Genomic DNA, 24,625 nt, shown 5'->3' on the forward strand with positions numbered 1-24,625 from the left:
AGACAAGAGAAAAGAGCACTTTGAGGTGAATCAGAAACTAATAAAAACTTGCATACAAAGAAACTGCTGCAATGTAACAAAATGGCTGCTCTCTTTTAACTGTTTCACAACACATTTTGCTTTGTCCCACATCAAAGTGAAAATACACAGAAAGGCAATATATATTTATATAAAGCAATATATAAGAAAATGTTTTTTTTTCTTACATATTTAAATTCGCGCATGCGTGTTGGAGCTCACTAGATATTTGGATGCAGTTCTCCTGCTCGTCTGTAGTGGGCAATGTGAACCGTCCTCTCTTCGAGTGTAAACATGGCGGACTGACGGCGGAGCTTGAGTTTGAGTCAGAAGAACTGATGATAATTCTGCTTTCATGTGGAAAAAGAGGCGTTTGCCGCAGTATTATACCAACTGCGAAGATTGACAAATATTTCTGACTACCAAATAGCACTGTTCAGCTTTTCAGGTTGGGGATTCGAACCCGCGTGGTCAGATATTAGTATCGTGGACGGTACGCTGACTGTCAGCCTTCGCCACCAAAAAAGGCTGGTCAGGATAACAGTAGGTGAGCTTTTAACCATTAATAGGTACGACATATTTTTATGACTACTTAAAAGATGTGTACTGTTGATATTGTGGCTTTTTTAAAGTGTAACATATTCACAAAAGAATAGTTTGGCGGCAGCCTTACCAAACACCACACCTTTTATTAGCAGGTTAGCATTAGCTGTGTGTTGCTAACCCCGCTTGCGTGACATTACATGCCTGACTAAATGGATATTCTAAATTAAAATACAGATTTCTGTAGTTGTAATTGGAGAGCAATGCCGAATGAAGGAGCGGGTATACCAAAGCATATTACGCGTTACGATGCCTTTTTAAACATCAGAATGATATAGAGGAGGAACGAAAACGTAGAATTGACAGATAGCTCAACGGGGTTTTGTCTGTGAACATTTGAAGTCACTGATGTATTATCAATGGTACGTATTCATAACTTTCCCTGAATTTAACACCTGGGCCTATTTTGTCCAAATTTGCATGCTTTGATGTTGACTTTATATTTCATAGGGAAAAAAAATCTCAATGGCCTGGTTGGGTCCCTTTTTTTCAGGACACCATAATCTTCATGTCCAAACTTTTGTTTTCTTCCCTGACCAATGATTATAATCAATTATATATATATATATATATATATATATATATATATATATATATATATATATATATATATATATATATATACAGTATAATCAACATTTTGGACCCAAAAAGACCAACAACAAAAAAATCCCCAAATTTTTTGTCAAAATTTGTAATACTGATGTCCCATTGACAACCAATGATGATATTTATTCCATTTGTTAGGATAAACATTCGACAGAAAAAATAAGACTGAGTAGTTTTATATTTGACACAAACAACAGTTATGGTCATAGGCGTTTTTTAGACATACTATGGTCAAAACAGGTTACATACAGTAGACCAGGGTTCACTAAATCCGGACCTCGGTGCCACTTTTCCTGTCGTTTTTTCCATGTCTCCCTCCTCTAACACACCTGAATCAAAATAATCAGGATCATTATCAGGCTTCTGTATAGGTTGCTGGTGACATAATCATTTGATTCAGGTGTGTTAGGGGAGAGAGACGTGGAAAACACGACAGGAAAAGTGGCACCGAGGTCCAGATTTAGTGAACCCTGCAGTAGACCAACAGTGCAAAATAGTGAAGAATATATATATATATATATATATATACAGCTAACACAAAAAAGGTTTGGACGATATCTGTGAGGTTAGGTATTGCACCCATCACCTTACCAAAACTATATACATACAATAAAGCTTCTCAAAAAAATTCAAATTGAAAAGATAGCAGGGGAAAATCGAATATAACAATGGAGAAAAAAAAAAAGTTTTCAAAATTATTTACAATAAACTAGTTGTTACATTTTTTCAGGCATGCTACTTGCACTGCATTTCTCCTTGAACAAGACAAAGGGCTACATCATACAGCACCGCACACAGTTCACTCTTTCGCAATTGGCGTATTGCTGTAAGCCAGTCACTCTTCTAACTCGCCGACTCATCCGAAGAAAACGACAAATCTGGTCCGTCCTCTTCTTCGAGTTGATGAAATGATAAATTAGCTTGCATTAAATCTAGTTTTCGATTCATTCCGCACATTTTAAAGTCGCTCGCTCAATCCAACCGGCCGTCACTCGCTACCTTGCCTCCCCCTCCTTAAGTCAGGGGTCCCCAACCTATTCCACAAAGGCCCAGTGTGGGTGCAGAATTTCATTCCTACCAAACAAGATGACGACACGTTTTCCCAAATCTGGTGTTTTACAAGTGCAATCAGTTGAGTGCAGTCAGGTGTGGCTTGTTTTAGCAGAAGCCTCATTGGTTCAACTGTCTCTGCTGGATCGGCTGGAACATAAACCAGGACCCACAGTGGGCCTTGAGGACTGGGTTGGAGACCTCTGCCTTAAGTGGCGCGTCGCTCAGCAATTAATGAAAAATATTCACATTACGTCCGTCCTTCATTACCTCACAATGGCTCCTGGGATCTGTAGTCTTTCGTGGTGCTTTCGGTTTTAAAGAAGGACAAGAAATGATGGAAATATGGACATAAATACATGGTCCATGCAGCGTTTAAATGCTTATTTATGAGGGCAATAAAACTATTAATGTCAAATGATATTATCTCCCCTTTTACTTAGTCTAATGACTTCAAGTAAAAATTGGCATGGACCTCAACTTCTGCACTTTCAAATGAGACCAACCAGTGGCACGTGAGTGACATAATGATTGACGAGGCTTCAAAGATGATATGCGTAAACATGTCGCCGCCGACACGTTTGGTGTATTAAGAAAAATTATCTTTTTTTTTCAGTTGTTTACTTAAAAACAAATATCACTAAATATAAGAAGTATATTTAAATATTACTGCCGGCCTCTCCCAGTCAAATTGATTAAATGGCTGGCGCAACCAATGAATTAAATCAGTGTCTGAAAACCCTTTTAATGTGTTAGAAATCTGCCCATATTTTTGGTAGTGGAATAAATTTGATCTGTGATTTAACTTAGCCTGAAAATACTAAACCTTTGTAATATATTGTTTTCGGGTCGAGATTGGAACGTTTTCAAGTTTGGGCATGTCAAAACTAGCATTGATTTTTGCATACCAAAATTTGAAAACTGGTCAGTTCTGACCCGAACACAATAAGAGTAAAAGGTAACATGTCTGCACATTTGTTAAATGTTTAGTATGTCTGCCTTGCAATTTTGAGGTACATGGTTCAAACCCAGCCTTCCTGGGCATTACGTTCCATGGTAACCTTGTTCCGCATGTACTTAAAATCATCTTTTACTCTGATGATATTGTATTCTATCAGTTTAAATAGTCCTGATGACATTTTCAGGGCAGCTTCACAGCCAACTTGAGAAACCACACATGAGGCAACAACCGAGAAGATAATGGTGAACGAAACAGAACCAGAAGATGTCGATGACCCCGAGCAAGGTTTAACAATAAACCACGATTTGCTATTTTTAAGAGAATAGTGGATCAATGACATCTTTCCTCACACAGGCCAAGACGCACCATCCAAGCCCTCCTGCGAATTAACGCCGAGCTCAAGAGGTCGTCAACGCAAAAAGAACTGTAAATACGCCGACTACGACACCACAGACAAAAACGAACACCAGATTGATGATGAATCACCATCGAGGAAGCCTTCGCCAAAGGCAAAATCAAATGTACCAAATCCTGGAAAGACTCCTGCCAAGCGAGGACGTCCGAGAAAAGTCCCGTTGGCGACCGTGGATGTCTGCAAATCACCTCACGTGCCTAATGGAGACACCGTAACGCAAACAAATGTTACAGCCGTTCCCCTCGCAGAAGGTTCTTTAGAAAATGGTGCTCCAAAGCCAAAAAGGAAGTATGTCAAGAGGAAGACATTTACGTTGGAACCTGTCATACCACGTGAGGAGGATATCAAAGAAGAACCTGAGGAGTTGGAACTAGGAGTGCGGCCAAGGAGGAGTGCTGCAAAAATGTGAGTTACGGATTGTTATTCTGCATTTCTCTGCAGGGATGAGAACCTTTGGGTTCATGATACGATACGATTTGTGAAACAAGCCTCACGGTAACAATGCTCTCACGATAAGGCGATACAACAATTATCGATACATAGGTCAGGAAATAATTCGAAGGATATTATACAAAAGTACTAACAAGCAGAAAATCTATTTTCATCCTTCCGCTGTGATTTAGAATGAGTTTATCACTAGTAGACCTCCAATCCATTTTGAACTGGGAGGGTGGCTCACTTCAAATGGATTGGACGTCGATGGTTGTCAGTGGAAGCCAATGCCAGGCAGTGGCTGCGTTTCAGTAACAGTTTTATCCGCCCTCGCTCACTTGCCGTAGGAACTTGCCCTTGGGGAAATCCCCGCCGCCATCTTAAGGGCTGTTCCATTTCTCAAAACAGCTGAAGTGACCTTGGCGAGATCGACCCTTTGAGAGCTTAGTGTTTAAGTCAACAACGATGGTCACTTCAGAGCGCCCTATATCTATCCTACAATGCGTTGCAGTGGTGCACGGAAAATATGTCCATGCGTTGGTGATACTGAAGCTCAAACACCGTTGCTTACTCTCCATTTACCACTAATGAAGAAGAAAATGTATTAAAGAGCCAGCACGGTGTTTGAATGTTATACCAAACTGCCTTTCGAATTGAGAAATTCATCAATGTTGTTAAAAAAAAAAAAAGATTGACTGTCTGTGCCAGTTATGGCAAAACGTATGGAATCACAGGAGGGCCCGAAAATAAATAAATAAATAAATAAGGAAAAATAAATGAATAAATAAAAATATTAAAGTATATTTTGTTTTTAGCTTTCACTTTTGTCATTAAAAATCACAAAATGAAAAAATTATGACAATTTTTTGTCATTGACGTTTCTATTTTGCTTGCCTTTTTTTTTTTCTTATAACGAAAGAAATGGTCCGTCAATAAAATGGCGTTGGAAGGGACTGAAACTAAAACTAATGTGAACTAAGCGTAAAGTAAGTTGAATATATTTAAACATCGAATCAGTCTACAAATTATGAGGTAAAAGTAGAGGTGTGCGAAATTTCGGATTCTTAGATTGATCGCGATTCGGCCGTGGAAGATTCGAAAACGATTCACAAACATCCAAATTCTGATTATTGAAATTTTCCAAAGTGAAGCAACTAGATGCAAAATGACAGACTCGCCAGCGTTAGCACATGTATAGAGAACTAGATGTGAAATGACAGACTTGCTGGCGTTAGTAAACAGCCGCCATCTTAAAGCAGTACACTTCTCAGGAAGGCTCTGTTGTAGCGAATCTACCGGTAATTATCATTTTATCTAAAATACTCTTAAATCGGCAAAATATTGACTTGAATCTATCTTTAAATGATTAAACTGTTTTAAAACTTTCACATGTCGAAAGACAGAAGGGAAATTATGGAATAACAAGCAGTTTTAACAATTTTAACGGGTTATTCACAACATTAAATTAATTGAATGTAGTGTAAAGCTGCTGATACAGAAAGGGGACTTGATTATTTTATTTACCGTTTTGAACTGTTAACTTGATACTGAAATTGTAGTTTATTTAAGCCTGAGAGGATTTTTGTACATTTTTTGTAACTAATGTACGAAACATTAAAAGCAGCTACAAGCTGAATTGGATGTCTAGTGCACTCAATAGCAGCCAGTGAGCCAACATATTCTACAAAGTATCGCGATATGTCACCTTTTCAATATATTGTCACACCCCTATTTCTGTGTCATTAAAAAAATGTCATAGGGCCATGAAGTTCCTTCATGCGATGGCAGAAAATGACGTTCCAAACGCCACCAGTGACGATGTCACTGACAAACCAACACCAGAAACTACAGAGAAAGAAAATTCTAAAGTGAAAAAAGGTAAAATGAGGGGGAAAAAAAGCTCATTTCACGTACTTCTGCTCTCGTAAAATTGTGACGAAATCCCCATCCAGGCCGAAAGAGAAAATGTTCCGACGGTGACGCCGCTGATGACAAAGATTTTGTTCCTGTTGCGGCTGAGATGGCAGAAGAAGAAGAAGAGGAGGAAGAAGATGGTGAAGAGGAGCCAGATTCTGATTCCGAAGAAAAATACAATGTCAATGTTTGTACATTTTTGTTTTGTTTGTAGCTTGAACTCGGGGACTGGCGATATTATATATAGTAGGTCATTGGCTACCCTCTTAAAGTAATAGTACATTTCTTTTCCTCTAGTCCTGTCGGACTCCCAAAATCCTCCCTCTTCTGGAGACCGTTACCAATCACAAGAAATTGTAAGTCAAATATAGTTCGTATTTTCCAAAACATACATTTATGAGAGAATTTTAGAGAATCTAACATTTTTTTTCTTTAGCCGTCACGAGCAACTCAGTGGTTGGGTTTTCCCAGATTGGTTGCCTTCCTCTCGTGTCTGGCGTCAAGTGCCATCCAGGTACTTCATTTCATTGTTCGACAGCAGCCGTTTTGATCTCCTCGCAGATTAATAAATTAACATTTTTGTGTTTTTTGTGTAGTGAACTGGAAACCTATTTACCTCAGGAGCATCTTTCGGTGGATTTCAAAGTGTCAAGGGACTGTTGCGGCGACAAGACACTGATTCAAAGACTCGGCAGGTTAGCTTGTTGGGTTTTTGAACCCTTAGATGCATAAGTGCCTCAAAAATGAACTGGTCACATTGTTTTCTTGAAATATCTTCGTAATGAAAAACGGCTATTTCACATCACAGGAATTCTTAAAGGGAACCTCGGACTTAAAGACTTGTAGGCTCTAATGAGCCACCATTGTTATTAGAAACAAAATATTGCCATTGATTTAAAAAAAAAAAAAGATATTTAGTACATGTTTTGACCTACAGAGGGCGCCATGTTTAGATTGTCACTCACTCGACGAATACTACCGGGTTATTGCAATTCTTTTTCAATTCAATTTTTATTTTTATTTTTTTATTTTTTATATTACATACCGTGTTTATTATGACAAAGCAGTGAACAGGAGGAGGTTATGGGGGAACAGAAGAAAAGAAACACAAGAGAAGAAAGAAAAGAGAAACTCCAACAAGAAATACATTGAACGTCTACACCAGGGGTTTTCAACCCAGTCCTCAAGGCACACTGTGGGTCCTGGTTTTTGTTCCAGCCGATCCAGCAGAGACAGTTGAACCAATGAGGCTTCTGCTAAAACAAGCCACACCTGACTGCAATCAACTGATTGCACTTGTAAAACACCAGATTGGGGAAAAAGTGTTGTCATCTTGTTTGGTAAGAATGAAATCCTGCACCCACAGTGTGCCTTAGTGGAATAGGTTGGGAACCCCTGGTCTACACTAATTACTAATATGTTGCTGCTATCGTCAGCTAGAGCTATTTCCGGTAGACACCATGTGGGGGGGCCTGTTGACCAGGGAAACATGGGGATGGGGGAGTCTATAAGTTAAGTGATTGAAAGGGGTAGAGTGTCCACAAATCAGCTCTGTGATCTAGAACCCAGTAATCGTGTGAATCCCTTGTGAGTGTAAGCCCGTTGGCGACCGACCCTACGCCGTCCCATCGCCAATCCCGGCACCGGGCCCCCCTCCCCACCTGAGCGCGCCCTATCCCATCCAGCCGCAAGCGAGCCCCACCAGCTTGCGACAGCCATGCAGACCCGGGAGGGAACCATGGTCGCCGCATACAACACCCAGCCCCCACTCCACCCCACCCCGGTTGGACGGGGAAGGGCTGCGGCCCCGGACCGGCACTCCCACCCGCCCATGAGACCAAGTGCGCCTGACGGGACTCCCGCGCAGCCAGACGCAACCAGACAATCCCCAGCTGAAAACCCCCGGGGCCAGGACCGGCGACGGGACGGCACAGGGCAGGACGCCAACAAACTCTGCAATTCTTTCTATGCGGCGAGACGTCCAACACATGCGCTCATTGGTTAAAAGCGGCGAGTACTTATTATTTGTGTTTTTTTTTTTTTGTCTTTTATTACCTTTTAATTGTCTCAAAATACTTTTTGCATGTGTTTCCCTCTCATACTTCTAAGCATTGTGTTTTCTTGTGGTAGTTTTAAAGCAGATTGTTGCTCTCTTGACAACATTAGTCATGTAGCATATTTAAACCACCTTTATTTGATATTACTAAACCCTAACCTTTAGTTTGTTCTGTCTGTATACATCTAAACAAAACAAGCTGAAAGCGCAGAGTAGTACTTTGGGTTTCAAATTCGCCTCTTGTAGATTGTTTAGCCGGTGTTGTACATTTTGGCAGAACACCTTTTTTTTATCTTACCCTCGTCTAGTCTCATCCAGTCTTTCTTGCTCATTTTGCTTTTGCTGCTCGTTTTGTGAAATATCGAGAGTGCTGTCATGCTCATTAATGTTCCTCTCGGGTTCAAATTGAAACATGACACGTTTGTCGCTAGAGTCATACTATGGGAGCCTGACAGCGTAACCATATGACGTCACCGACCTGCGACGTCAGCAACGGCGACCTATTTTACAAATTGTATAAAAACAAAAACTTCAAGAGGGGTTTCAATATGAAATTATTTTAACTCATAAACTTAACGTTTATCTTTAAAGAACTACAAGTCTTTCTATCAGTGGATCCTTTTAAAAAAACACATTTGATATTGTTTGATACATTTTTTAACTTGGCTTTTATATATTTTTATGCAGGTCATGTTTGATCCGCTTATGGAAGATGGTAGGGTCCACTCATTGTTCTGCTACATTTTCTGGATGTTTCACACAGATTTGAGGCGTTACCTGCCCACCCACAGGGTTGGGACATGCACTTGTACACCGGCGGGCCGGTGTGGGCTATGGAGTGGTGCCCGATGCCTGACAACGCAGTGGCCTCGCAGTACCTAGCCATAGCTTGCCACAGGAACATGGACGACCAGCACTTCTACCATGAAACGTACTCTGGACCAGCGTTGGTGCAACTGTGGGAAGTGGGGACACTGGAATACAACACCAGGTTTGTTTTTATATGTTTTGTACCTTACATAATTGCCTTTGACTATATATACAATCCCTAGCAAAAAGTATGGAATCACCAGTCTCGGACGAGCACTCACTCCAGACATTTTATCATGTAAAACAAACTCAGATTAAAAAGCTTGAAAAAATAATGAATTATTTCAAAAGTGCAACTCTTTAGCATTCAGAAACACTAAAAGAAATGAATAAAAACCATTGGGGTGGTCAGTAAATGTTACTTTTATAGAGCAAGTGCAGGGAAATGTATATGGAATCACTCCATTCTGAGGAAAAAAATATGGAATCATGAGAAACACAAAGAAATAACAATCAAAACACATCTCTAGAATTTCGTTGCACCACCTCTGGCTTTTATGACAGCCTGCAGTCTCTGAGGCATGGACTTGATGAGTGACAAACAGTATTGATCAATTTGGTGCCAACTTTCTTTGATTGCAATCGCCAGATCATCCTGTGCGTCCTTGGTTATAGGGGACGGGACTTGATAAGCATATGCTTCCCCCGTCAGCCCTCGTTTTTTTTCTTCGGTTCTTTTTTTCTTCGGGTTAATCATATCACATCTTGTAACAATCAATGATACCGATGATGATGACAATGAATAAATAAATAAATAAATAAATCCTTGTCAGGTCGGAGCCTTGCTGTGGACCATTTTTTCCACTACAGGTTTTCAGTAGGGTTGCGATCTGGGCTATTTGCAGGCCATGACATTGACTGGATGAGTCTTTCTCCAAGGAATGCTTTAACAGTTTTAGCTCTGTGGCATGATGCATTGTCATCTTGGAAAAAGACAAACATATTTTCAATTGAAGGGATAAGAAAGCTGTCTAAATTTTCAATGTAAACTTGTGCATTTACTGAAGATTTAACCACAGCCATCTCCCCAGTTCCTTTGCCTGACATGCAGCCCCATATCATCAAGGACTGGAACAGCACCAAACCAGAGTTCCAGCATCATCACCTTGTCCAATGCAGATTCTTGACTATTGACACTTTGTCCAATGCTGATTCTTGACTGTTGACAAGGTGATGATGCTTGAACTTTTGTTGAATTATTGTTTTTTTTATTCCAGCGGCAGGAGTTGAGCCAGAGCCGTGAGTTGAGCTTTGTCATTACCCGTGTAATGACAAGCATGATGTTTACTCTCGGTCCATTCCTCATTGCATCCAGAAGACCGCGCTGATTGTGTTTTAGTTCCGCTTTACTTGACATATTTCAATAATCTAAATTTGGATCGTTGTGAATCGTTCGCGAATCTTTCACGGCCGAATCACTAATAAACGATCAATCGGAAATTTCGCACACCTCTAGCTATCACTGTCATTGGCAGCAAGTGAGTTTAATAAGGGAAAAAAATCTGAATTATGACTCGTTCATGTGCAGGCCGAGCTCAAAACCTGCTCTTGTGTACGGCCTGGTCATGGACTATGGATTTATCCGGAACCTAAAGTGGTGTCCATCAGGAGGCTGGGAGCTGCCCACTACACAGAAAGAGGTAACTAATGCAATAATACTTTATATAGAGTAAATTGACAGGCATCAGCAAGATTTCATGGGGGTTCAAGTGTTTAGTTCTGGTAATAATAACAGTTAATGTATAAACAATAAAGTTTAATAAACAATATTAACACTGCCATGGTGTAATTATGCTGTATTTTTTTTTTCCACCCTTAAATTATACACATGGAGTTTTCATTATTTTGTCAAGGCTCCTTTGCTGCCCAGACTCGGTCTCTTGGCTGTGGGCTCCTCCTCGGGCATAGTCACCATCTACAGCCTGCCTCATCCTGATGCTCTGCGTGCCAGCCATGACCACCCAGACTCTGGTAAGTCATTTTTGAAGACTAGAAAATGCGATTTCTGAAGAAATTACGTGGGATGCTTTGCTCTGCTGGTCGGTAAACTCCTGCGGGTCTATTTCGGTTATTTTTGGGGCATTTATGAGTCATTTCCTGTTTATTTCAGGGCATGATGTTGCCCAACCCATAAAAGTATTTCACTCATTTGGCTACTATTGACGGTGCTAGATGTCCAATTCATTATAAACTAATGTTTAGGGCTTCAGCTATCGATTATTTTAGTTACCGATTAATCGATGAACTAGTTCGTTTGAATAATCGCGTAATTGTATAAGGAACATAGAAAATTAAAATACCTGACCTGAACCTCAAATGTTGTAAAAATATAAATAAATGAGGATCTAAGTACAACAAAAGAACAATTGGCTAACTTGCATTGCAAAAGTCTGCCAGCTTAAATGCTATGAAATGCTAACTTTTTTTTATTTATTTATTTAACAATGCTCTAAGCCAGTGTTTTTCAACCTTTTCTGAGTCACGGCACCTGTTTACATTGGAAAAAATCTTGAGGCACACCACAAACTTAAAAAAAAATGACTTTTTGTACAGTATATTTAATTACAATATAATTTTTCAATATCTGTACTTACTCACTGTGATATTTTATAGAACCTGAAACATAATGGAGTAAGTTTTGTCTCATTCCCGGTGAAAGTAAATTCGTAGGAAACGTAGTTTTCACTGTATTGCTTTGCTTTTGAGCTCTCCGTCTTCGTTTTTTTATTTCGCTCATACTAGGGCCTGGATCGCAGCGATTTCAAATTTGTCCTTTTTAAAACCCTATCCATGACTGCCACCATGACTTTCGTGTGCGTCAGAAGGAAGGGTCTCTGTAGCGGATGTCGTTGGGCGGAGTTGCAGTAGGAAGGAAGGAGTAGGTGCAGACTAGCGAGGTAATTGCTCATCTTGCGTTCAAGAACTGCGACACGAGCAATAACTCGCTCGCCCGTACCCGAGTCTGAGTGTCCTTCAAAATACCGCCAGCGGCCAACCCTAAAATGTTGTAATTTTTTTTTTTTTAAGTGATATTGGATAATTTCTCACGGCACACCTGAAGATCTGTCACAGCACACTAGTGTGCCGTGGCACACTGGTTGAAAAACACTGCTCTAAACAAATGGTTAAAACACATATTCCCACAAAAAACGGCTAAATATACCAATAAACTAAATTAAGAATGCATTAAAAACAAGCTCACACAAAATCTTAGCTTTTGTTGGTCTTAACAAGGAGCAGCTGGATTCAGCCATGTGAAATAAGTATGTCATGTTCACTGTCGCCACTAGAGGGCAGTGTATCCACCTAAATCAATAAAACTAAATGCAAACACTTTAAAGCTAACCGTTCCGAATGAACGAACGTTCCCGGTCTAAATGGATAGGGTGTCGAGCACTATCAGTGGCAGCCACTCCCATTTCTATGGTCATCAGTGACAGCCAAGGCCAAGCAACAAGGCAATTTTGGGCCATTTCAGGTCATTACTTCTTATTTTCAGTCACTTTCGGTTGATTTTGGGGCATTTTATGGGTCTTTTTCTGTTGATTTTGGGTAACAGAACAGGAAGTGACCAATGAATGAGTAGGCAGTGACTTAAACTCAACAGGAAATGACCTGTAAATGCCCTCAAATGAACTGAAAGTGACCTCTAAATGCCCCGAAAATCGGAAAGAATGGTTTCGAATGAACGACCTTTCATTACCCCTTCCCAGTCTCAACGAACTGGGCATCCAATGCCGTCAATTGAAGCCATATAGTTAACTGAGACACTATTATGGTGGAGGATTTTGGTAGCAACTTGTTGGTTCCTTTTATTTTTTGAACATTGATACCTTTTTTAAACGATATCTCATTTCTTGGCAGGAGCATAGCGCTAACTTTTTGAGATACAAAGTATCACGATATAGCACCATTTCGATATTTTGTCACACTCCTCGTACTATATGTGGTATCAATGGTTTAGTGTGCCATTGGAAATGAATATGGTCCTTTTTTACGAGGTTTCAAAAATGCAGTACATTTTTTTGTCCAGCAGTAGTCAGTATTGCCTGCAAAACCAGGTTACAGTATCCCATATGAAGATAATATACGTTCCCAGTCAACGACCGTCGTCAATCACACACAAGCATCGCCATCAAGACAGACCGCATATTCAATTAACTGGCTCTCTCGGGTCGTAACACCGTCACTATTTAATGTCTTATATATTTAACAGCGCGCCGACTCGTTTATCGCGTGTCAAGCGTGTGCGTGATGACGAAATGGATGCCAGAAATCACGCATCAAAGCGTTACATCAATCCCACGCTTCTGTTCCTGTGTTCCCAATGGGAAGAAACAAGCCAGCACCCTTGACGCGCTCGCATAATTAAATGTAAATCCAAAGTCTGACATTTCTCGACTTTGTTTTTCTCCTTTCCTCTTGGCCCAGTGCGGCGTGGCCTTTACTTTCCATTTTATTTCGCAGAAGCGGGTCATTGAGCGACTCCCATCAGCTCGCCGCGTCCAAGCATGGCTTGCATTAGCTAGACTCCATAAACACACACACACTTGCGCGGAATATTACACTCTGCTGGATTAATGTAGGTGTGTGAACTGAAAGTACATTTTAGTGAACAGATGGAGCTTGAGGCCTTTTTGTCAAAACTGTCGAGGAAAGCACTGCTGCAGTACTACTAGTGACAAAAGATGGCACATTACTATGACATCATCAAACACATCCCTAGTCGGGTAATTACAAATGCTCTCTCATGAATGCGTGAAGCATGAAAGAAAAGAGGAGGAGGGGTTGTAAAAGACAAAAGGTGCGAGGCGGCTTTGGAGTAATTGACTGTTCCTCTTCTTTTTTTTCTTCCCACCCATCAGACCGGGATCTATAATTGAAATGACAAAGAAGATGCATTACACGGCTGGTTGTTTGCGTCGCAAAGCTGTGAAATTTACACCGCTACGCTCGCTGTCTTGTCATGTTGAACCGTCCTGCAGATACATTGTGTTTACATGGCTGAGTTTTTTCAGCCATCTAATAGCAAATCTTTTTTATTCATTTTTTTGGATTCATTTTTAATAATGTAAAAAATTCAAAAACAAAAAAGGATTACAGTAAATATTTTTTTTTCAATTGTTTTTATAAAAATATAAAACCAAAATGAAAAACGGGATTCTGTTCCATTTTTATTATTTTATTAATTCTAATTTATTTACATTTTTATAAACAAAAATTATATATTTTTTAATTAGTTAATTTGTTTTTATTTGTTATTTATATGAAAACCAAAACAAACAAAAAAATTAATTTACTTTGAATTTTCTATTTTATTAAATCGGTCAAAAACAATCATTTGTGACCCACATTTGCACTTTCTTTCTATGTCTAGGCATGTGCCGGTATGATATTCTGACAGTATGATAACCTTAAGCCAAAATATCTTGGTATTGCAATTATAGCTCTAAAATGTGTTACTTTTCGATATCTGGGTTTAAATAAAAATTTTTTAAAAAATTTAAAAAAAACTTCCATTCAACAGGATTTTTATTTTTCAAAACATATTAGCAAATTGGAACATAAGTTTAATGTTAAGTTAAAATATATGTATATATATTCTAAATAAAGTTAAAATAAATGCTTAAGGTGAGCCTAAACCCACAACCACAGCTCAACATTATTACCATCAGAACAAAAATAATTGAATTATTTTCCATAAAAAGCATATGTGTATGACACGTATCATGTTTACATTATAAACATACTTTTACTGAAAACAGAGAGTTGCCAAAGAGAAAAAAATCACCACATTTTACCACCGCTAGACACACTAAACACGCTGGAGTCAACTCTCGTAGCTGGTGGGAAACGTTCATCACAGTGTTTACTAACCTTTAATTTCTTATAAATGCAGATCATATTGGAGGTATTGCCTCCTCGGCAGGCACCCTTCGCAAACATGTTATACATGTTAGTTGGCCCTCCTCCTCTAAGCAGCAGCCGTCTGTAACTTTTCTGCAGCCAAAGTATTCCCGTACCAGCGATTTCGTTTACTTCGATGGAATTTCACCTCCTCCAGCCATCGTGTAGTACAGCTGACTCACTGAGACAGAGCAACAACCGGTAGGGGAGGGTTGAGCCTTGCAGCTGCAAGCAAATGATATCTCTGTGCATTTTTGGGACATTAAAAATAGCTAATACCTTAGGGACAGTATGACGGAAATTTTTTGCGGTTTTGAAACCTTGACGTTTTCATGCCATGGTATACATTGAAACCGCACATTTCTACATAGATCCAATCCATTGGAACTGGGAGGGCTGGCAGCAGCAGTCTCTCCTAGTTCAAATGGTTTGGGATATCTATCGCTGTTAATGGCACTGAAACATGACGACACTAAATTGCGAAATGTGATTTTTAAAATGGTTTTTTTCAACTCCGCAGGTGATTCCAACCAACCATATTCCATTTACAAGGTGAGTTTGAGTGCCCTTGTGTTTTAATGATTCCAAAATTAACGCCCATGTCCTCCCTGCAGCCTGATCCGGTGGTAACCCTAAAATTAGGTTCCTTGAAGGCTCCTCACCTGGATCGCAGCGGTCAAGTTCTCTGTATGGATTGGTTGCCCGTCAAACCACACGACGTCATCGCCGTTGGCTTCTACGATGGTAATGGTGTATCTGCTTGATGTTTGCTGCCTGCCACCAACCATTATTTTAATAGTCACTGAATAACTGATTATTTTTGCGACAAGTAAGCTCATGTACTTACTGTTACTTGTATTACTCTGGGCTTGACGGTTTAGCTGTAAATCTACATTGAAACCAAAAAACAGAAGTTGGACTATAATTATTATGTAACTATCATTTTTCTTCAACGCAACAGCAAATGTCTGCAATTATCTGTTTTCTTATTCATTACAAAGTTAAACATCACATACAAATAGATAAATAACCTAATGTATTTCCTATTAAGAGCCTCAAAAGTTTTTTTAGGTCAACAATGGGTATGTTTACATGGACAAAATTTCTTCAATCTGATCAGCGTTAGAAATAAAATTATGATCTGTGTTCATAGACACTTAAAAATATTGATCCGATTCGTTCTTGTGTGTTCATGCATCAGAACGTCAATCGGAAGAAATTATTTTGAGGTGCGAATATTGATGCTGCGTTCTTGTGGTGTCGTAATTATGTTATATACAGTCAGAAGCTAAGTTTTAAAACAAGATTTATCGTCAATTTGTACGTTTTTTTTTTTTTTTAACGCCAGCCTAATGTAGTGTACAGATTTATAAAATCTTATGTTTGAACAAAGTGTTCGCTCAAATGTTTGTAAACGTTTCGCGCCCCCTCCCCCAACTCTCTGCCGCCTCTGTAAATAGTATCATTTGTCTATAAAATTATTATTATAAGGACTCCTCCACAAAACGTTGTCCTTTTTAATATTAAAGAAAAAATATATAGATCAACTTACAATAAAGTCATAGACCTCATAACTAAATGTGGTTATGAAGTCGATGAATAAAGTATAACTTTATTAACGTTGGTTTGTTTGTAACAGAAAAGACTTATAGTGCGTCACTTTATCTGAATTATAAAAATAAAAAATTTATACCCGAACTGTAAAAATACACTTAACCATTTAATCCTGAAAATAGAATTTAATAAAATCAATAAATAATAATAAATTGATTAGCAACATAACTCATGAGAACAATATGCCAAACCATATGAACGTGAAAATCAAAAATTAATAGAACAAAAACAAAAAAAGTGTCATTGGACAGAGGGACAGTTTTCATTTTTGCACTGAGCAACTTGTTATGCCACTTTATGTGATGCGAACAGTGCTTGCTGGTTTACTGATATAACACAATTGTTGGCAATATTCGGCACGTATTTCCAAAAAAAAATCAAATAAAATCAAGCGGCTTATCAATGTGATTAGGGTGTAATGTTTTTAAGTGACGTCTTAATTTATTTGGGTTCCTGCTGTCCTTTGCAAACATTTTTAGGCACAGACTGGGCTTTCCTCGTCTCCCACTGTATTAAAAGTCAAAGCCAAAAGCTACGTACGCTTCGTCATATTTCCTCGTCTTAGCTCTTCATATCTCCAGTACTCTTTGTTGTATGCTCTTATTTGGTTCAAAAATATTGCACACACTCTGAAAATGAGTGCGGCATTGCCACTTAGAGTAGATGGGCAATTCCACTTAAATCTAGAACGGCAAAAGAGTATGTTTTTTCCCCTAAGTCACATGCGCCAACCCCGGAATCGCTTTGCACCCCCCACTATTTGAGAAGTACTGAGTTACAAACAAAGCCTAAATGTTTGTATTTGGATGCACTCTTCTCGTTGTTGTAATGAATTAATAAGTGTAAAAGAGTTTTTTTGCTACGCAATAAACCAAAATGAAGTCCATGTCTATGTCTTTTTGCTATCCAGGACTGGCGGTGAATACTAATGTATCAGTGGCATTGACGGCACTAGACGTCCAATCCATTTTGACTGGGAGGGCTGACAGCGAATGATCGCTGTCAGCCTTCCCAGTCAAAATGGATTGGACGTCTATGTGTTAGTTTAATAATCGATTACTTGTCCAATAATCATGGCAGCCTATCGTCTAAAATGGCGATTCTTCTTTTCTCCCCAAAACTCAGGTATAGTTGGTTTATGGGATCTGAACACCAAATCTGCATTGCTGCGCATTAAAGAGTCACATGACGCTACCAGCCTGTTCCCATATAAATGCTTCGTTGCTCACGATCACGCCGTGCGAGCGCTCACTTTCTGTTCCGCCAGCAGGTAAGAACGCACCGTGACGGCATGAAACGATCAGAATGTGTAAAAATTACGCTCGTCTCTTGTCAGACATTTTATGGCGACGGCTGGAGAAGACCGCCTCGTGAAGACGTGGGATCTGCGCCGGTTGTACGGGCCAGTCACGGTGCAGAGACGCTCACTTATTAATGAGATCTGCTGGCCTGTAACCGGACCAGGGCTCCTTTGGGCCCAAGACGTCTCCTTTGCAGCGTAAAAACATTTTTATTTGACTTAATTTGTTGTGGTTATTCGTATTGTCATGTCCCTTTTTCCTCCAGCAACAACACAAATGGAGTCCATTTTGTGGACCACCAAATGAACTCTTACTTTGCCATACCCAGGACGACCACCATATGGGTTCGTCTGCTTGTATTTATCAGATTTATTGTCATTATGTCATGTTCAAACAACTTCCTCTCTTGTGGCAGTCCATCTCGTACTCAGATTGGCTGAACTGCGTGGTGACGGCGGACATGCTAGGAGAGGTCATCATCAGCACATTACCGTCCTTCGCCAGCCTTACTCCATACTTGAAAAAGTCAGTGGAGAGGAGATTCGTAAGTTCACTCTTGTGTTTTTACATTGAACCCTCGTTTGTTTTTGTTTTTTCAGATTTGCTTATTTACATTAAAAACTCCAAAATAAATCATAGTGCTGTGCGATATAGGGAAAAAAATCTCATATCACGATATGGGCCATTTTGTTTCTCGATATCAGTATGCCACAATATAATACATATTTTATTATTTGATTATTTGAGTCGTGGGCGCTGCACGTCACATGAGTGACACAACCAGACACTGCTACGATGCAGGCTAGCTACACATAAAATGTTACATTGTGAACGTGACGGAAATCAGGGCCGGCGCTAGCTATTTTGGTGCCCTAGGCATAAGTGCTTTGTGGTGCCGCCCCCAGCCCCCCATCCACCCCCCCAACGAAGAAATCGAACTATTGACTTAACATGTAAACCAGGTTTTTCCTGATTATCACATCACTGAAGTGCACGTAAATGCGTCAAATCTCATTATTGTCATTACCTGGTTATTCCCAGTTATCAGATTATTGTAGTCATGTAAACGTAGCTGATAATAAACAATTGTTTCAAAAAAAAAAAAAATCTTATCTGCAAGTGATGCGTGGGCATCATCTCGCTGATTTTTCCTCTTCCTTTTTTCCGCCCACGACTCTTGTTGTCTTTTCGATAACATTTCCTTTCAAGAATAAACTTTTGCCAAATTTGCGACTGAAGCATGATGGAGCAAACCACTAGGGAATTGGGGGGAGGGGGGTTCAAAAGGTACCAAAGGTTGACTGACAAGAGGGCCGCACAGGAGATTCTTTTTTTGTGTAAATAATGAGCCTATGTTACTTATATTTGTATTACTTGCATTTATCAGGCTTTACAAAGTTTTATTTTAAATACTATATATTGTTGTTATTATTACAATGACTATTTTTTAGGATTTTTTACAAACTTGACTTTTTTTTTTGGTGCCCCTTCAGGCAGTTGGTGCCCTACGCGCAGTGCGTGTTATGCATATGCGGAGTGCCGTGTCTGACGGAACTTATTTTACATTGTGAACGTGACGGAAACTATTGCGCATTTTCGTGTCATTCTCGTCTCATCAGACAAAAACCTGGCAATCTGCTCGTTATGTTTTAGTCTCTCAAAGCACATTTTTAGCTTGTTGTAGTCTCGTCATCGTCATTAAAAAATTGTTCATTTTCGAAATATATCTGTTATAGTCATCGTTGACGAAAACAACACTGCTCTTTACAAGTGGTTTTACGACTGCTGTAAATTGGCATAATATTAATTATTAATAAATGAATAAATACTAATATTGGTGTAAATTGTGTTGTCTGTGCTCGTTGCTATTTCTCGTTTCATGGTACTACTATGCCAAATGGAGTGAATTGGGTGCCATTTTCTGGCCAAAATGTGTATTTCAGGAACATATCTATGACGATAGCCATGTAAAATGTCGATAGAAAGTAGGGTTGTTCCAATCATGTTTTTTTGCTCCCGATCCGATCCCGATCATTTTAGTTTGAGTATCTGCCGATCCCGATATTTCCCGATCCGATTGCTTTTTTTTTTGCTCCCGATTCAATTCCAATCATTCCCGATCATTTTTCCCGATCATATACATTTTGGCAATGCATTAAGAAAAACATGAATAAAACTCGGACGAATACATACATTCAACATACAGTACATAAGTACTGTATTTGTTTATTATGACAATAAATCCTCAAGATGGCATTTACATTATTAACATTCTTTCTGTGAGAGGGATCCACGGATAGAAAGACTTGTGACTTTGTATATTGTGACTAAATATTGCCATCTAGTGTATTTGTTGAGCTTTCAGTAAATGATACTGAAGGCCATGCCCAAATGCATGATGGGAAGTGGAACCATGACTGTGCGTAGTGCTACCAATTGATATGTCTTCTCTGCGTTGGGAAATAACATAAGGTGTTAAGAAAAAGATCAATTGCTACCTTGCTTCCCCACATTGCTTCCCATGATATTTCTAATCGTAGGGAGAGGGATTGTAAGGCTTTAGCCAATTAAAAAAAGGCTCCAAAGGCTGCCAAAATTCACTCTACTCATTTTACGCTGCCTTTTATCTCTCTATATAGGTAAAATGGTGCCATTACAGATTGAGCGCGACATTGCGTGAGTGCGTCGTGCAGAGCATGCATTAATTGCGTTAAATATTTTAATGTGACACATTTTTTTAAAAACTAATTACTGCCGTTATTGGGATAAGTTTGATAACCCTACCTTAAGCCTAAACTAAACACTCTGCATAAGTGTAACATATTATGTCTGTAACGTTAAATACGATTAGAAAACGATTTAATTAAAAAAATATATATATATATTAAAAAAAGGCATGGCCGATATTTTTTTGCCGATTCCGATACTTTGAAAGTTTTAAAGGGTTTTGACAATTAATATTGTTTTATCGTTCAAAATAGCGGGGGGGAACGCTGTAAAGCCGACTCTAGAGATAAACTGTCAAAAGGAGGCGCTTTTCATATGCTTTCTGTCTCTTCAGCCTGTTTACATGACGTCTATGGAGCCTCACGAAGCGGAGGGAGGACAGGAAGTGTGTGCGAAAGAAGAAAAGGATAATGACGAAGCAGGAAGTAGCGAAGGATTGGCTGATGTATGTCAGCGACCCCGTGAGGTGTTCAAAGAGGCTATGAAGAAGTATTACCTCCACCATACTGACAACAACATGGTTCGTATCGGGGTTTAATATCAATATGTATTTTTTATTTTATGTATTAGTAATATTTTTATGTACTTATATATCCTTCCAGTGCTTTAAGTATATTTGTTAAATGTTAAAATTTAAAGCTAAATAGCCTTAAGAATTCCAACCTAAATTTTGGGGTGTGACGATAAATCGATTTTGATAGAATACATCGATTAAAGGCCCTTGTATTGAATGGAATCGTGGCAGAAAATATTGTATTGTGACAAGTGAATCAATATCATGTCGTCGTGAAATTAGAGATTTATAAGATATTTTTTTAGTTGAAATTTCCAAAATTTGTGGGGAAAAAGTTTAATTTTTATTCCCAGGTGAAGATCTTCAACAAAGCATCACGCTTATGGAAGCGAATGAGACACACAGAGTTTCGTGAGAAGCTCAACATGGACCAGGTGCCTTTGGCTTCACTGCACAAGGTATACACACAGCACAACAGCACATGAAAAGATCAACTCCTCAAGGAGTGATGGCCCAAGAGACTCCTCATCCCCGGTGTGTGCGTGTGTGTAATGATGTGTAAAATAAGAAAAATGTCGCCTTGGGTGGAAGGCGGTGGCCGTGGAGGCTTTTGATGTGTTTAGTTTTAACACAAGATAAGGAGAAGGAGACCGGGTAGGTGATGATGGACGCTCGGCGGGAGAAAAGGCTCGAGGGGTTTTCTTGAAATGTTCAAGAGCAGGATATATTTCTACTGCAAAAACAAGAATGAATGGAAACATCTCTAAGGCTTCATTTAATGGGAATAATTCTTGAGTGCTTCATTTAGGATGGACTGTGGTGAAGTGCTAGTAATTTTCTGGAAAGATTATATTGTACTGAGTAGTCAGTGTTTATGCTAAGTCATTAACGGTGATAGACGTCCAATCCATTCTGACCAGGAGGTCTAGCAGTGATCGTTCTATTGCCCCCTGCTTTTTAAGTCTTTACATTACGATAATAATTCAAGAGATGTTTCAACAGAAGCATTGCGACTAAGCTAAAATAACTGTATTAGTGTTTATGTGTGTTAGCTTAATGCTGTTACATCTATAGTGCTGTACTATAACTCATTATGCATTGGAGTGAACACAAATGGTGCAGCAACATGTCGAGGCAGCAAATATAATAATAATTGAGCGTATATACTTCACCCTCTTCATAGAACAACTAATGTAAGTGCTACACTGACAAGCTGAGAGGATGCTTATGTGTGAAGTATTGTTTCTGAGTACCACTGACGGCTAGACGTCAAATCCATTGACTGGCAGCGATTGTTCAATCGACCCATGCTTTATACTCATTACATTTTTAATGTAACGTAATTTTCGGACAATAAGCCGCTACTTTTTTCCTTCATTTTGAATCCTGCGGCTTATTTGTTGATTTATTTGGGTTAATAGGCAACACTTTGACAGCGGCGTCATAACTATGACATGACACATGAAGTGTCATCCGGCAAATTATGTCACTAACGCCATTTATTTTCAGCTTGGATCTTTTACATCCATTCAAAAGTGATATAATTTGCAGGATAACACTAAATGACATCTGTTAAAACATTCAGTTGTGCTCATGACAGTGTCATGACATAATTATGATTGTCAAATAAAGTGTTACCAAATACATAACTTGCAATTAATGAAATAACTGGAACTGGAACTGAAGAAATAATTAGCACACAACATGAATTTTGATTGTTATTTACATCTGTAGTGCAGCTATGCATGCTAGGAGGCATGTTGGACAACAACAGTGTTGACAGCAGGTGGGAGCAGAGGTTCACTGTCTCCCCCAAAGGAGCAGTGATGGCCAAATGAACCTTCTTGAAGCAATGAAGCTTTGCTGCCAAATGGTTCAAAGCTTCATGATGGTTCATTTGGTCTTATGACAGTCATATGATGCCGCTGTCAAACCAAGTGTTATCAGTTCATATCTTTTGGTGTAATTGTCTCATATTACAGTGAAGACAGCTGCGGCTTATAGTCCAGTACGGCCTATCTATGAACAATTGTTGATTTCGTGTCAAATTTGGTGGGTCGCCAGTTATAGTCAGGTTCGCCCTGTAGTGCGAAAATTACGGTAAATAACTTTGCAACATGGGCTTGTTTCACCAAAATCACATGTTTTGCATGAAAAGTTTGAGAAATGAACTTTTAATGTCTACTAATAACTAATAGCAGGTTTACCAGCATGTCGTCATGGATTTTATGAAATGTTATGGGATGGAATTTTCTCCCATTTCTTTTCAAAATCTCACCTGCTGATGGCTTTGTGTCATCCATGTTCTTGTCCTCCTTCACCCACTACCTTCAGGTGCGTCTGAACCCAAACCTAAACTGCCACACGTGGATAGCTTCAGGTGGTCGCACTGGCCTGGTGCGACTCATCTGCATCAGAGGCTTGATCAACAAAGACATGTGTGACCTCATCAACCGCTCCTGCGATGGCCCTCTATGACCGCCGCTACAAATTTTTCTTTCTCACTCCAACACGGAAAGCCTGAAGATTTTTAAAATTCAAATTAATTTTTTTTTTTTTTTTTTTTTTTTTTTTTTTTTTTTTGCAGCCACATAATTACTAATTGTTTTTGTTTTTTTTTGTAACGGGAACAAGCTTCAATCATGGCAGTGTTAGTCACAATTTCATAATCATGTTTACATTACAGTTTGTTCATATGTACAATAAATTATGAAATAGTAAGTACTTGTACTGTGTACATAATGTATACAAATTTTTGGAATTATGTTTGTTTCTTATGAAGAGCAAAATGTAATTTGTTTATAAATGTTAATTTATATATTGTTGTCATTTTTAAATAAAGTAGTTTTTGAAAAGTGACTCATTTAATTTAATGTCTGTGACTTACAATTTTTCACAAGTCAAAATAAGTCTCTGCCAATGACTGCAATAGATGTCCGATCTATTTGTACTGGGAGAAGCTACCGGCGAATGATTGCTACCAACCCTCCCAGTCCAAATTAATTGGATGTATCTAACTCATACCTGTCAGGCCGTTGGCAATCTTACAAATAGTGACGTATGCCCTTACAAATTGGTGACTAATCTGACAATGTTGTATATAGCGTGCAATATGAAACAAAAAAACTCAATTTTAAAATAATATGAATTTATTGGTAATATTGTAACATATAACTTGGTGCAATCAAAGAACAATATCTTCAGCTACATCAAGATTATCAAAATTTAACAGTGACTTTTGTTATAATTGTATGTAGCACTTTTGGCAATTTCTATCATGTCTTGATGGCTGCACTACAGCTCACAATTTAGTTTGATTTGAAGGTATTTCGATAGTGTGTCCAATTATAAATTAACAAGGTCAGTTGATAAAGTTAACTTACTGATGCAATCTTTGAGTCAGGGAACATTTCTTTTGCTAATTCTGAGAAGTGATCAGCAAAAGTTGCAGGCAAATTGTGTTCGGCAACAAATTGGCAGAATAATTCATTTTCATTCTGCAGACTTCATCTTTATGACCAGTGTTGTTAATCTCACTTAAAAAAGTAATTAATTACAGTTACAAATTACTTCTCCCAAAACGTAATTGAGTTAGTAACTCAGTTACCTGAATGTAAGGGTAATTAGTTACATG

General features: G+C 38.9%; 1 protein-coding gene across 2 annotated transcripts; it reads left to right on the plus strand.

Moving 5' to 3' along the window:
* The first annotated feature begins 258 nt into the window (after window positions 1-258).
* On the plus strand, window positions 259-23,572 carry gtf3c2 (general transcription factor IIIC, polypeptide 2, beta). 2 transcript variants are annotated; one of them, XM_057822796.1, is made up of 20 exons: window positions 259-587; window positions 3,426-3,526; window positions 3,596-4,061; window positions 5,848-5,966; window positions 6,041-6,189; window positions 6,300-6,358; window positions 6,439-6,516; window positions 6,599-6,697; window positions 8,822-9,049; window positions 10,457-10,568; window positions 10,782-10,899; window positions 15,356-15,387; window positions 15,450-15,579; window positions 17,575-17,719; window positions 17,786-17,947; window positions 18,016-18,094; window positions 18,166-18,294; window positions 20,812-20,997; window positions 21,345-21,449; window positions 23,326-23,572. In XM_057822796.1, the coding sequence occupies exons 2-20, from the start codon at window positions 3,481-3,483 to the stop codon at window positions 23,467-23,469; spliced, it is 2,586 nt and encodes an 861-aa protein (XP_057678779.1). In that variant the 5' UTR covers window positions 259-587; window positions 3,426-3,480; the 3' UTR covers window positions 23,470-23,572. The 2 variants fall into 2 exon arrangements, with proteins under 2 accessions (XP_057678779.1, XP_057678778.1); XM_057822795.1 differs by having other exon boundaries at window positions 259-565.
* Window positions 23,573-24,625: the final 1,053 nt, after the last annotated feature.

This window comes from Corythoichthys intestinalis, chromosome 19 (genome assembly GCF_030265065.1).
Source record: "Corythoichthys intestinalis isolate RoL2023-P3 chromosome 19, ASM3026506v1, whole genome shotgun sequence".
NCBI lineage: Eukaryota > Metazoa > Chordata > Actinopteri > Syngnathiformes > Syngnathidae > Corythoichthys > Corythoichthys intestinalis.

Coding starts and splice junctions, on each gene's coding strand:
- gtf3c2 (XM_057822796.1), top strand. CDS start 3,481: ATGGTGAACGAAACAGAACCAGAAGATGTCGATGACCCCGAGCAAG. Junction 5,967..6,040: donor AAATTCTAAAGTGAAAAAAG/GTAAAATGAGGG, acceptor ATCCCCATCCAG/GCCGAAAGAGAAAATGTTCC. Junction 17,720..17,785: donor ACTTTCTGTTCCGCCAGCAG/GTAAGAACGCAC, acceptor GTCTCTTGTCAG/ACATTTTATGGCGACGGCTG.